The 14,998-nt window shown below is 39.5% G+C and overlaps 2 protein-coding genes, 1 long non-coding RNA gene and 1 other non-coding gene across 6 annotated transcripts in view; 2 read left to right on the forward strand and 2 right to left on the reverse strand.

Moving 5' to 3' along the window:
* The window catches only part of acss2 (acyl-CoA synthetase short chain family member 2), a 46,514-nt gene extending 40,648 nt beyond the window's left edge, over positions 1-5,866 (reverse strand). Inside the window, 2 exon segments of the mRNA XM_046055252.1 lie at positions 1,146-1,341; positions 5,133-5,866. Coding sequence (XP_045911208.1) covers positions 1,146-1,341; positions 5,133-5,259 — 323 coding nt within the window. The 5' untranslated portion in view covers positions 5,260-5,866.
* LOC123974498 lies at positions 2,833-8,604 on the forward strand. 3 transcript variants are annotated; one of them, XR_006825862.1, is made up of 3 exons: positions 2,833-2,987; positions 3,276-3,541; positions 6,913-8,604. It is a non-coding gene; the product is annotated as an uncharacterized LOC123974498 (long non-coding RNA). The 3 variants fall into 3 exon arrangements; XR_006825863.1 differs by lacking the exon at positions 6,913-8,604 and adding an exon at positions 5,075-6,227; XR_006825861.1 differs by lacking the exon at positions 6,913-8,604 and having other exon boundaries at positions 3,276-3,549.
* gstt2 (glutathione S-transferase theta 2) lies at positions 7,195-11,055 on the reverse strand. Its single transcript, XM_046055253.1, has 5 exons — positions 10,856-11,055; positions 10,207-10,294; positions 8,423-8,573; positions 8,039-8,215; positions 7,195-7,761 (listed from the first exon to the last, which is right to left on the reverse strand). The coding sequence occupies exons 1-5, from the start codon at positions 10,977-10,979 to the stop codon at positions 7,615-7,617; spliced, it is 687 nt and encodes a 228-aa protein (XP_045911209.1). The 5' UTR covers positions 10,980-11,055; the 3' UTR covers positions 7,195-7,614.
* Positions 11,056-14,540: 3,485 nt separating this feature from the next.
* LOC123975889 lies at positions 14,541-14,646 on the forward strand. The gene has a single exon (XR_006826182.1). It is a non-coding gene; the product is annotated as a U6 spliceosomal RNA (small nuclear RNA).
* The last annotated feature ends 352 nt before the right edge of the window (positions 14,647-14,998 follow it).

Genomic DNA, 14,998 nt, shown 5'->3' on the forward strand with positions numbered 1-14,998 from the left:
TACAGTGACTAAACAAACGCACAACATAAATACCCTACAGTGACTAAACAAACGCACAACATAAATACCCTACAGTGACTAAACAAACGCACAACATAAATACCCTACAGTGACTAAACAAACGCACAACATAAATACCCTACCGTGACTAAACAAACGCACAACATAAATACCCTACCGTGACTAAACAAACGCACAACATAAATACCCTACCTTGACTAAACAAACGCACAACTTAAATACCCTACCGTGACTAAACAAACGCACAACTTAAATACCCAACAGTGACTAAACAAACGCACAACTTAAATACCCTACAGTGACTAAACAAACGCACAACTTAAATACCCTACAGTGACTAAACAAACGCACAACATAAATACCCTACAGTGACTAAACAAACGCACAACTTAAATACCCTACAGTGACTAAACGTACACCTAAAGGGCATGAAAGTGTTAACGTGTTCTGCTCTTTTTCCTAAGTTAAAACAAGCAAAACAAAAGATCCACAAAAGCACAGGAAATAGTACGTTATAGATTTTGTTTTAGTGAAACAGAAACAAAACAGCAGTGAACTGTGTACGTCCAAATGGTTAAAGCGAGGTCTCATCTACAGCAAGTTAAACTTCATCCACTGATAATGTACACGGCACCAATTTCACAAAAATAAAATCAGCTTTGTGAAGGAAATGAATTCGTTCTATGCACGTTTGTTAAACCTCAAGGATAAAACTGATGCGTTTTGGTGAGTAACACTGAATCTAAACTCTACAGAGCATCTTTAACTGTATAATCTCTTTGCTCTTTTGTAGCGTTTGACTGTTTGTGCTGCCCCTTCTTGGCCACATCGCTCTTAAAATATTTTCTTGGTTGAATAAAAAGAATAGAAAAGAAGAAAGAGAAATTGTCAATGGTCAAATTAACAAGGAGAACTTCATTTGGTGCATCAGTGTTGACACCTGAAGGTACTCGCATCCTATTAGGTTCAATTTAAAGCGCGAGCCATCATTGTTATTGTAGACCGTTTGCAACCAAATGAAAGAAGTAAGAGCTCAGTGAAACACAATACAATGCACCTAAGATGATCACTCATAAAAAGACAAACAATGCATCTCACACACACAGAAAAAGTGTCATACTAACCAGTAGAAGGCCACTTTATCGCCAAGTTTCCTCTCGTGGACGTTGCAGTCGAGGACGTTGTAGCAGATGTTGGTGGAAGCTCCCTCCATGCACTTGATGAATATTTCTCCTTTAGTCACATCGAAGTTGTAGTCGAAGAACTGACCCGTGTGTTTGGTCTTCCAAAAGAAATCTTTTGCGAAGTCACCCCAGAACTCTGCAGGGCAGGGAGGAAAGGTAGAGGGGACACACATCTCCTGATGAAATAATGAATATCTTCAGGAATCACATTTTGAAGACGCAGGGGCCCCATCTGAGATGCGTCTTTTAGGTCCTACAGGGCTTTCATGTGTACATGCACGAGTTGTAGGTGTGGCATCTGTTTTGACTCGTGTCAAACAGAAGAGGATATTATCTAGTGTTGCAAATCACCAGCTTGCATGGTGCAAGACGCATTTGTTGAAACGAGCCCCCGAGCCATCACGACTGCTGCAGTCTCACAGCGACAGTAACAGTGACAATATGTGTTTTTTTCCCTTAAAGATGAATCTTTTTGCAGTGATTAATGAATAGTTAAACCTTTAAAATGTCCAAAACTACGACAAATGTCCAACAAAAAAAAATCACCGGACAAAACAAAAATGTTCCCTTCATGTTTGAGGAGACTTATTTCAAGATTATATTTCATTAATTATCAAAATTGTTATAAATTGATTTTCTGCTGGATCAACTTTTTGATTAACTGACTTTTTCAGCATTCACACAAGGGCTCCAACTAACAATTACTTTCATTATTGTACCAATTATCTTCTCAGTTAATCGATGACTTAATTCTATAAAGTGAAAGACAGATCCTCAAATGTCTTGTTTTGGCCGAGTAACAATCCAAAACCAGAAGATATTTAAAAAAAAAACAAAGAAAACCAGCAAGTCCTCACACATTGGAGAAGTTGCAACCAGAGAATCACTTTGCTCAAAAACAAGTCCAGGAGAGGGGACCAAGCACTGAATTACCAGCAGAGCTTTTAAACTTCAGAACAACTCAATAAAAGATACAACAAAAAAACAATTCTTCTATGTATTTTTCAACCTGGAACCTATTTCATGGTTTGTGTGTCTAAGTGACTAATTGGGTCAACAGATCTTGAAATTACTCCAGTATTGAGCAAGCCCGCCGCAATCGGCAGCAGCAAGACAGGGCTGTAACGTAATCCTTGTGTGCAATTGTGCCCCGTCAAAGCACATCAACTAAAGTGCTTGTTTTTGCTCCTGACAGGCTCAGATTGTTGTTAGTAAGTATTTACAATACAATAGTACAATATTACAGAAAGGATTACCAGAGAGAGAGTAAGATCCTTTTAGTTTAACCAGAGACAGTCACTATATCGCTCTTGTCAAAGCCACCCTTGACAAAAATAGTAATTTTACCTCTCTGGTATACTTCTGCCTCGATCGGTTATTGTGATACTTTGGGGGTTTTAATCCTTTAAAAACACCAAAACCACACTATTTCACAAACAAACGAACTGACCGAGGCAGCAGTAGACCAGCAACTCCTGTGTTCTGTGAGGTAAAATTACTGTTGTTATTAAGAATGGAGCCTGGTGGCTTTGACAAGAGCTACCTAGTGACTGGTTTAAAAATACACAAGTTATCTTTTAAATTTAAGCGTCGACATTGTGATTTCACAATGGTTTAGAGACAATATACATTTCTGCTCTTAAGCTACGTTATGAACCAACCAGACCTCTCAGTTCGTCTGTGACAGGTCTGCTTTATATGTCAGAGTCAAACTGAACATGCAGAAGCAGCGTACAGATTTTATGCTCTATACATATGGAACAAACTCCCAGAATACTGCAGGTCTGCTGAAACTCTCAGTTCTTTAAAATCAATGCTGAATACTTTTTTAATTTGCTGCTGCCTTTTATTAAATCAAATTTGATTTTTATTTAAATAATCTTACACTGCACGGTAACTTTAACTGTCCTGTTGTATCATTTTCTATTTACTTATTTTTTGTATTTGTCTTTTAATATTGCCTTGCTGCTGAACTGTGCTATACACATAAACTTGCCTTGCCCTTGATGTTTATCATTACCTTGCTGTAAATAATCAATATCATGATGTAACAATATGACCAAACTCCAGCCCTGAGCCCAGCTTCCACCTGCGGGAGAAACTCGTTTGACCGCTGCACTTATTACTCTCTGAAGTGCTTTACATAGCCTGCACACTTCACAAGGAAATGACCCGAGGAAACTGTTTGATTAACAATAGCTGTGCAGATAAACCAGCTCCCTCCTCCCGCTCCGTAAGTTTCACAGAGGCACGACCCACCCAAACGCCACAGCAGAGAGGTGCTTCCTTATTACCAGAAAACCCAAAATAACCTCTTCAGTGCAGACCATCTGAAGGTAACAGTGAGTCGAATGTTATACTTTATAAAACGAAATACTGCTTTATTTTGACAAACCACGCAGGTAGGTTGCAGGGCTGCTACCATTTCTGCAACTATTATTTTTGTTATTGATTAATGTGCCGATTATAGTCCTGAATTAGGGCCGCAACTACCTATTACAGTTGTTTGGGCTATAAAATGGTTAAAAAAAAAAGAAAAAGTCAATCAGTGTTTCCCAAAGCCCAAGATGTCTTGTTTGGTCCACAACCCAAAGATATGCAGTTTACTGTCATAGAGGAGGAAAGAAACCAGAAAATATTCACTTTTAAGAAGTTGGAATCAGGGAACTGGGACATTTTTCATAAAAATCTACAGATTAATTGAGTATCAAAATAGTTTCTAAGTATTTAATAGTTGACTACTAATCAATTCGATTAATTGGCTATGGTTGCAGCTCAATCCTGAATAATCATTTGGACTGTAAAAAGGTCCCAAACCCAAAGACACTCAGTTTTATGTAAAGTAAAAGCAGGAAATCACCCCTTCGAGAAGCTGCAACAAATATTGTTGCTTAAATTTACATAAACATTTAATTTAAGGTTGCAGCTGATGATTATTTTCATGATCAAAAATCTGCCAGTCATCTCCATGATAAATAAATTAACTATTTTGTAGTTACATCATCAGAAACACGTGATGTAGGTCTGTTATACCTTCGTACAGCATAAAAAGATGAATTAATAGTTGCTTTATGTTATTTATTTGCCATCATGTGTGGTGAAGAAAAAGCATCAAATCCTCACAGCTGAGAAGCTGAAACCATCGAGTGTTCAGCATTAACTGAAACTATTAATCGATTATCAAAATAGTTGTCAGTTTGTTCACTTCACAGATCGATTAATCAACTAATTGTTTAAGCTCTAGCAGGTTGTAGTACAGACAGGGCAAGAAGCTGTTTGTAAAAATAAGGGTGGAGCAACAATATATTTACAAACTTTATCCTGTTCACAAATGTTATATTAGTAGGTTGGGCTGAAATGATGAAAATTAGTCAATTTATTGATTTATCTCATCTTCTTACTTAACATTTAGTGATTTTCTTTACCTGTTTTATATAATTGATTATCTTTGGATTTGGGACTTTTGGTCCAACATAAAACATTAACATTAAAAACATCAGCCACTGGGAAATTGTGATAGCAGTTTTCACCATTTCCCCTATTTTAAAGACTAAAGGATAGATTGGTTCATAGTAATACTAAGATTAAATCGATCCATTAATAACATTTTTTTAATACAGGTAAAAATGTGTTTAATAACAGAAGAGTTGAGCACAGAAGAAAAGTAAAGTCCAGAATGTTCTTTCTTAAGAAATTGAGTTTTAGATGATTAAAATTTTACTCAAGGCTTGATATTTGTGACTGAAACGATAACCATGTAATGACTTTGCAGACACCCTTCAAACATAACCTTTAGCCTTTATGCTGTGGTTGTTGCAGCTCTGTAATCTTATATTTCGTCTTATCTGATGTCTTTAAATTGCATTTAGCTGCTTTCCTCAGTGAAGACCTCCAGCGTATAATAGAGATGCTATAAAGAGGACTTACCATCAGGACTCTCTATAGATTTCAAGTAGAGCTCTTTATATTTATCAAAGCTGGGGATGTGAGCCTCCTTCTTCAGGTCCTCAGACCCGTGGAAGACGTCTTCCTTCGGCGCTTTGTCGGGAATCATCTCTGAAACTGACTGGCTCCGTTAGATAGCGATCGAAATATCGACTCCACGCCGAGATGCTTTCAGATAATCAATATCAGCACAGCGGGACGAAGGCGACGAGACCCCCTTCAGCTGCAGGAGCAAGCTGCACAATGAAACTCCAGGGCTGGCTAGGTGCTAGCAGGCTAGCAGTAAAGTTCATTCAGACTTCCTTGTTTTGCAGGATGTTTGTTGTTGCTTTTTTGTCGAAACTGTGCGTGCAAACGCCGCGTTTGGACCCGATACGCGCAGCTGCTGTTGTAAAATAAAATCCAGGGCAGTGTTGGTGCCGCTCCGGCCGGATCTCGTCGCTCCTGAGGGTAAAAAGTCCTGCACGGACGGACACGGGTGAGTGGGTGTTCTGCTAAGCTAACAGCCTAAGCTAGCTCACTCCTGCAGAAGAAGAAAAGGAGCCAGATGCACCTGCGCGCTAAAAGGAGGCCTTTCCGTTTCCGCTCTACGGACTTAATGTCTTTGTAAATGTTAAATTAAAGGCTCCTTTCAGTCAGCAGAGTGTGTTTCATGCTGTCCTGGAGGGCGAAGGTGAACTGTTTTCGTCCCAGCGGTGACAGTTACTGCTTCTTCTCCACCTCTTCCTGTGAGCGAGCGGAGTGTGGGGCGCTGAACTCTGGTTGGCCACGAACAGCAGCCAATCACAGCACACGGCGACTTCACGTACTCCTCGAAAAGCTCAGAATTCGCATTACTAGCTGCGGTAAAGTGACTCCTCGTTGCGTTCAAGTGGTCGTGGTGGTCGTATATGATATTTAATTTTAAAAAAGGTTTTCTTATGACTGAAGTTATGTTTTGCGGAACAAAAATAAGGAGATGACAAAAAGCCTCTTCGTTTCAATCTGTTCCAAAACATATCTAGGATCTCCATGCAGGTCAAAAAGTTTAAATCTCTCAACATGATTTTGCTTGAAAGATTTAATTTAACATTTATAATATCCCGTCTGTTTCTTCAGTACAAATCATAGACTGGACAAATCCAGTAAAAGTATGTTGAATCTTTGAAAATGTACCAACATTTTAATGGACAGATAAAACTTTATTGTCATATCCCTGGTTATTTGCACATGCAGAGGAAATTAAGTTATTTCTAATCAGAAAAATAAATGTTTATAATTATAGCTACTTAAAAATCTCTACATTTATTCATTTCAAGTTGTAACACACTTCAAAATCTGGGATCTGGGATTTCCATGGACAGCCTTGTTAACAACGTGATTCTGCTTGAAAAATATTATTTAACATAACGTGAAGTTCATAATTCACCGTCTGTTTAATTGGTACAAATCCAGTAAAATATGTGATTTTTTAGAAATGTACTGACATTTTAAGGTACTTAAAGGTACGATGCATAACTTTATTTTGCTTTAATATTTGACTTTACTATGTTCATTTTATTATAGTATTATTATTATTATTATTATTATCACCATTCGATCTCGTTTCTACCCTTTGCGGGCATGTTACTTAAAGGATCATTTTAGTATTTTTAAACCTGGGGCATATATTTATGCTAAAAATAAATATATACAGAAATAACGGTTGTGAAAAATAAATGCTTATAATTATACCTTTAAATCTCTTATTTCTAAATTCATTTTCTTATTCCTTTTTTTACAGGATGCAAAAGCCCTGGAAAACAAATATAGTAAATAGATCTGGAATTAACAATCAGGGGCCTGTGCTGGGAAGCAGGGTACGCGAGGTAACTTCAGGATTCAGGCTGGGTTTTCAGTCCTACGAGGGTAGTTCACTTATGTTCGAGATAAGAGATCAACACTATAAAAGCACCACCTGCTGACCGATCCGTTCTCTTGAAAAATGACATCCCCAGACTGCAGCCTACAGGAGGCGTTGACCATCAGACAGACGAGTAAATAAATATGCCAAAAGAGTCGCATGTGAAAATAAAATCTAAAATCTTTATTTTTCTTCTTAAATTACAAAGATGAATTTTACTGTTAAAGTGCTTTATAATCTCATTAAACTAACATGTTGACTGATCTGACAACAGCTGATAACATGATCAGAGAAACAGTTATTTAGAAACAGACCATCTGTCAGATAAAGGCAAAAAATGGTTGTTCAATCAGATTATTGATTTGAAGTTTAATAAAGCTTCACAGGAGGTCAGAGACTAAAACAACCAAACACACCCGTCCTCTTCATCCTCGTCTTCCTTTCAGCAGCGCTGAAGGAAAAAGGTTTCAAACCTTGTTACATCGTCTCAGGACACTGCTTGATGATTGGCTCCTTCTTGCGTCAGGCTGCAGGTGTTTCTTGGCCCCCGGCTCTCTGTGAGACATCACCCCAGTAGTGATGTCACAGCTTGGCCTTGCGGCGGTCTCTGACGGCGTACAAGACGGCGTGAGCTTGGTCGAACGACTCGCCGACGGCCGACTGAACTCTGCTCCTCCAACGCTGCAGCTGAGGACGCTGCTGCAGGACGTCCCTGCCCCCCCCCAGAGGCTGCAGAGAGACACAATGAGCATGCTCAGAACCAATGGCCAATCACCAAACCCCTCCCCCCACCATGTGGAGAATCAAACACTGACAAACCGGTTTTCAAACTGAAAAAAGGAGCGCACCATTTTTCTACAGAACCATTTCCGTTTAAATAAACGCCCTGAACGCAGCCCTGTGATTGGTCAGCACAGTGTGTCAGTGTTTGTGGCTACAGTAAATAAAGGGGGCGGGGCTTAGAAAACATTCAGCTGATCAATATGTAAACCAGAGAGCCTCGGACCTGCATGAGCTCGCAGACGGCGAGCAGATCGGCCACAGTGATGTCATCGCCACAGAGGAAAGGCTGTCTGCGAAGAAACATGGACTCCAGTTTGTCCAGGGTGTCATCGAGCAGAGAGAGCGCACGATTCAAGCGTGCCTCGTCCACCTGAGAGCCACTCTGAGCCGAGAGGAGCACCTGAGACAGAGACGGGTGGAGACAGACAGACAGACAGAGAGCGAGAGGGGTGTGTGGTTAGAATAATTTCTATCACTTTCCAACTCAAATCAATCACTGCTCAATCTGTTTGTTGATGATGTATTTACTGTGTGTGTTCTTGTACTAGTATCTTTGTGGGGACCAGTTTTAGACCTTCATGTGAGGGATTTTAGTTTGTTAAGCTACCTCCAGCATAAAGACTTTAGCGGCGTGTAGTCGTGTGTTGGTGTGATGCCAGGCGGTGTATTCGTCCACTTTGGCTCGTCTCTCTGGTTGATGTGGATACCAGTGCTCCGGCATGTCGTACTTGATGGCCAGGTACTTCAGGATGGCATCACTACAACACACACACACACACACACACACACACACACACACACGTGTCATTTCCTTATTAGTGATATCAGCATGTACGCGGTCTGATTATTACTGATAGAAAAGATGAAGTAAACTAACAAAATCATTTTCCTCTCAGACATCCTGCATGTTCAGTTTGTGTGTGTGTGTGTTGTGCATTTTGGTGAGTTTTCATTTAATGGAGTGAGCGTGACGTTTATTTTCTGTAAAAACAAATGCAATACCTTGGAGGTTGACTGATTATTAAAACTTTTTGACATTTATTATGTTTAAGTTCAGTGTGTAAGATTTAGTGGCATCTAGTGGTGAGGGTTGTGAATTGCAACCATCTGTCCAGTCTACCAAATATTTCGTAGCTGCAGTACAGGAGGTACATCTATTAAGAAATTATATTTACTTAATTTTTCAGTAAATGTTACTGTGACTTGGCCACTGACAGACAACATAGAAAATGTAAGCCAAGAGTGTGAAACACTGTCACTGTTTCTACACCACAGTCCATTATAAACCACACATTAGATAAAGTTTATACAAACACTGACGAGGGAAACCCATTAATTCTCTCTGTGATTATGGACCCTCTCCAAAACTGCCTGCCAACAATAATATCTGGCCCGCTGCCAGATTACAGTGCTTTGATAGCGGCAAAAAATATAAATAAATAAATACTTTGATAGTGGTGCGGAAATAGATCTGTCATGACAGCAACAGTTACTCACATAATCACTTCCTCTTTAGTGGTTTTGTCTACAAAATAAAAATGTGAGAAGCTTGTTTACTGTAATGCAGTATTTGGAGTTGAACTGAGCTTTTTCTTTGAAAAATTCTGAACGACATTAAAAGGCCTGCTCGACACCTCTGAAAGAGCCGTCAGAAAACATGATTCCCCTAAATATCCTCTGCCTGGAGATACTAAGGAAATGCAAAAGCGTCTGTAGGTTGATGGATGTGGATCCAACACTGAAACAAAAACAGTGCAGCACATGCCGTGATGTGAGAAACATTCGCTGCAGAATCCATTTGTTGAAGAGAGAAAAAAATGAAGTTGTCCCAAGGTGGAATCTAACACTCAACCCTTTTGTTTGCAAGCCCTGTGCCTTACAGACTGAGCTACCTGAACAACATGTCTATAAAGGTCAGTATTATGGTTTATATTCTCATCCACCATCTAATGGTTGAAAATATCTCTCCGATGCAAAACTTATTTGCAGTATATTATTATTACTTCTTCTAACGTACATATTCAACATAGTGTCTACACTGCCTGAATTCTACCAGAAGTAGAACAAGAAGAACGTTGTGACAAAACGTACTCTGTAGCGCTGTTTGTCCATTTTCAGGTACAGTAGAAAAATGAAGATGCAACATGACAACGTCCATAGAAGGGGGTGCCTGCGGTTATGTAGATATAAATGTAAGATATAAAAGTAATAAAAACATGATGGTTTATTATGTAGGGTCTTTACACACCACTGAAAACATAGTTATGGATCTTATATTGCATTTCTGTCAGTAGATCCTCAGCGATATTACACACTCAGTTAGGTGGAAATTAGATCTGACTATATATGTTTAACTTACAGATGTGTGAACTTGCGCGTGTGCATGTGTACCTCTCTGTAAGGACGAAGCCGTTGTCTACCATGACAGGAACTTTCTGCATGGGGTTCAACTTTGTGAAGTCTGGAGTTCTGTTTTCTCCTGCACACGAGAGAAGTGTAAAGAAAAGCTCCAACCAAACTCCAATCAGAAATCCCGCAGTTTAAATTTTTCTGCATGTTGCTGAGCATACAAACCGGACTAACAAAGACTTTTCAAGACATACAGAAACAAGAGAACGAACTTTTTAGCTCGGCTTTATCAGTGCATCACAGTGAAACGGCAGTGCCATACATTTCCAGCCTAAATTTCTTACTTCACCATCTTTAACATCGTGGCAGATGACGGTTAACGTTGCTGTTAAAAGAGAGTGAATCTAACCTGAGTTTCGCTTGAACTAAACGCTTTTAAGAGAAGAACTCAGTGACTTGTGCCATTACTGACTAGACTTGAAGGAAACCTCAAAAGAAAGACAATCTCGGTCAGACAAGCAGGCCTACTGGAGTTTAGTGTGGGGTCAAAGTTCTCCAGGGTAGAAGTCACAACCACAACTAACGTTACTGTAAGTAGAAACACTTTATACTGACTGACCACAGTACGGACTGGTAAGTCAGTTTTGTAGTTTTCTGATCTGGTAATTATCCTGATATTCAGTTAGTTCACCTTTCCTCAGAGCCACGGTGCGGACTGTGTGCGGGGTTTTGGTGCAGTTGAGCAGGATGTGCACCGCCCGGCAGGGCTGCGACAGAAGGTCCAAATACACCTCCACCAACCGGCGTGGCGCCATGGAGCCTCGTTTTAACGGTTAAAAGCAGTGAAATAAACAACAGGAGATGCAACAAACAGATGCCCTTCTACCCTTTCTCCTCCTTCTTTTTGTTTTATGGTACATTGCGACCACACACATTACCGCCACCTACTGTACCGGAGTATGAAGCATGAAATCGTTGGGGCAATAACCCCACCAAAATGACATAGATAAATAAACAAAAAAAAACACTAAATAAAATAAAAGAAAATAATTTGGCTTTTGCCCATTAAAAACAATGTTTTATTTAACCTTGTGTGATCAAACCTCAGCCTGGTTAAAACGCGACTCTTCTGTTCCTTAATAGGTTAGATATTTGCAAACTGTAGACTAATGTTTCCGTCCACTTTTATCCACGTCCCGCCTGTCCTGCCATTTCTTCATCATTTCTTTTTTGATTATCGCCTCGGTTTCTCCTTTTCCAAACGGTACATTTTAGGCCAAAGATCAGAGTTTTTTCTGGTGAAGAAGCCGCAGAAAACAAAAAAAAAAACCCTCTGAGGAGAAGGAGATGTTGCAGTTTATATAGCTCTCGGTATTTGTTGCCTACTAGGCCTATTTCTAACTGCAAGTCGACATTTTTATTATAAGGCTAATATTTTCTATCATATTTTATTTATCTGTTTTAGAGGGTGACACGGGATTGGATTTTCACTCCTGTCCCGCTCCCGATAAAATAAAATAAAATAGCGTTTATTATTTATGACTGCATATTTATACGTAAAACAATATATAAAATATTATCTATGATTCCGGCCGCTCTGTGATGAACAGTGAAACTGACTCCCATAAAACCTGAGAAGTGTGCCTGTGTGTAGGTTATATACTTTACTGCTATTTATATTTTTGTCCTGTATATTTATTTCTGCATCTTGCAACTGCCTCCTACTGCGACGTGTGCAATATCAATGACATCTGTATATAAAAGGTGTTTAGTGTACACAGGCCTATATTGATATTTTTTTAATTTAATGTGTATTTTCTTATCTGTTGTGTTGTGTATACATATGGTGCATGTTTAACATTTGTGTTTATGTTGTTCATGTGGCTGTTTCATTAATTTATTAGTTAGGGAAAATGGTATATTAATTAATGAAGAAATTAATAAAGAAAAACGTCATAGGTGCACTTTAAGGTGGTCTTACATGTAAAAGCGTTAATGGGATGGAACCAATTACACCTCACTTCAGGAACTCTGCATCACCTGCTGCTGGATTATTGGAGGTTCCCTTCGTCAGTCAGGCCCAAAGCTGGAACCACATATATATATTTAAACAGACTTTTTGAAAAGGTCAGTTTACATTGAAAAGGCTGAATGTTGCTCGAAGCGCAGCATCAAATTAAACGCCAATGAAAAGGGTTAACAAGAGCTTCCTCTAGACGGGACTGTTGTGTCAAAGACATTTGGACAAAACTGCTTTTCAGTAAAGGCAGCTGGGAAGTGGACTTATTTTTTTTTTTTACCACTGAGTGTCAGAGAATGCAGTACGTTCAAAAATTTTAAAGGTAGTGTGAAAATATAGTTATAGGACAATCAGGTATGTAGTCATTGAGCTATGAGACACTGAATGTGGTCAGTATGTTTTTTACTGGTAAAAATCTTGTAATGACAGTTTGTTTATTTTTGTATTTGGATTGTTGATGTTGTGTTTATTATGGGGGTTTTGGGAGGTTTTGGGAGGTTTGGTATTTTAGTCTGTTTTTTAGTTTGTTAGATTTGATTTATTTGAATTGGTTGGCATTTATCTATATATTTATGAAATGTAAGGTTCGGGATTTGTTTTTTTTTTTACTGTAATATTTGCACTCTATTGGCACCTGCCCTGGACTGCAGATGGGAATTAGCTTTTAGCTAAATCTGGTACAGTACATATATTGTGCATTGTCCCTTTTAAATAAATAAATGAATAAAATTATTTGGCTAAATGTAGCGGGAAAATAATGATACAAAAAATAATAGCCTATAGCCTGTAAATGAATAAGATTATGCTCATTGCTTACAATATAATATTACTGTTATTTATATAGCAGTTTTATAAATACACGTGGTTAGTAGGATTTTAGAAGCGACTCTGTGAAGAAGAGAGATGTTTGTTACAGCCTCCCTGAAGACAGGTGGAGAGAGATGCAAGAAGAGGGCAGGTGAGTAAAAACGGAGCTGCATTCAGTTTGTAACAGAAGCTCGTCGGTCATGGAGGAAAAAAAAAATCAGAATCAGAGAGACACTTTCAGTGTAATTACCACTTCCACAACGTGTTGTGTGTGTTGGCTTGTGGATATGGTCGATGGTTGTCGTAATAACAGCCAAATACTCATTCACTCACTCATCGTCAACCACATTTCCTGCGAAAACTGCCAAATTATTGATCCAAAAGTTGCCATATAATGTAATTAAGAGCTGATTGATGTTCAGGTTGTATGCCGAATATAGTAGTCGAACCCCCCGCTGTAAAATAAATGACTAATTCATGTTTTGCGAGGTGAGAAAAACAAACGAATTACAAATTGTCTGATTTTATTAATGGGTTGTGGTTTGGGCGATTTCCCCGCAGATGGGCCTACATGTTTACGGGCTAATTATTCGTGGCTGACTTGCTGTTAAACGGTGTATATCCCACACACACACACACACATAAAGTCAAATAAAGGACATTTAATAATACAATGTTGAAGTATGAAGTCAGTTCTTGTGACTAATGTTTGTTGTTGTTTTTCCTTAATGTTTTGCAGTGAGACCACAGCCACAACAGCGCCGGTCAAAGGCTGACACCTGCTGGTGAGTTTGCGAAACTGCACCGACATTTTTTGAATAAAAAGAGTAGGATGGACTGAAGCAGGAAGGGACAAGCACATCAAAATATTTTTAATCACTTGAATAAAAGAAGTCATGTATATGTACGTACTATAATATCTTGAATCTGAAATAGTTTGTTTTTAAAGAACCCAGGTAGTTTGAATGAGGTGAAAGAGCACTCCCTTTCTGTCACCTTCTCCCATGTATTCCTACATAAATCCTGTCAGGTTTGGAAGTGTTAAGCTGGTGTAGCCCTGTTGTACTCGTCCACCCGAGGACAGGGAGGTTCTGTAAATGCAGCAGAGAGAAATTCACGTCCTCGAGAGCTAGAATCCATTTCCCAAACGCCAGCGTGTGTGATCACACCAGCTATCCTGCAGCAAGAACAGCACGAGCACAGAAAGCTTCAGCTCTGTTTACGCAGCCTTTGTGGTCTTATTCTCCTCCTTCTCAGGGTCGGTTTCTTCATGAGCTGAGCCACGGAGCTTGTTGCTGCCAGGAAAGTCTCCATCCGGGTGAATGAAGCCGACAGGTCTTGCAGCCGCCTGTGTGTCTCTCTCTGTCTCTCTGTCAAACCGGGTCAGAATGGGTCTTAGTGGGTCAGAGTAGGTACAGGGCTCACCACAGCACCCACACCTCTGCAGAGACAGTTTACTCCCTTCCTGCCTCTGTATGAGGTGCTACCGTGACCCACAGCTGTCCCGGAACAGTACCCTTGAAATTAAACTTAGGGACAGGGGATTGTTGTGTTACTCTGGTAACACATGTACTAAAATTGGAACGATACAGAGAAGATTAGCATGGCCCCGGCGCACGGATGACACGTAAAATCGTGAAGCGTTCTTCATTTTTCATTAAATTTATGATTTTTATGAATATTTTTTTAAATGTGGGAAACAGCGCCCCCATGGTTGGTGGCGGTACTGCAGCGTCCCGCGGCAGAGTGGGTCTCTTTCCCTCCGTTCGCGAAAACTACAACAAAACCAGCTAAACATCTGGACTTCTGTGACTCTAAAACCTTATTGTTCAGTCTGTGCTGGAGAAAAGAGCAAGCAGGAGGTATAGAGCAGGACCGGTACCGAATAAATGATCGTTCAATTCGCTTTCAAGGAACTTCTCGTCGCTTCAAATGTCAGATTAATTTATTAATCACACTCAAAAATGTTCCAAGCGTCGTTCTAAAGCAGTGTTTCCCACCATTCTC

This window comes from Micropterus dolomieu, linkage group LG08 (assembly GCF_021292245.1).
Source record: "Micropterus dolomieu isolate WLL.071019.BEF.003 ecotype Adirondacks linkage group LG08, ASM2129224v1, whole genome shotgun sequence".
Classification (NCBI taxonomy): domain Eukaryota; kingdom Metazoa; phylum Chordata; class Actinopteri; order Centrarchiformes; family Centrarchidae; genus Micropterus; species Micropterus dolomieu.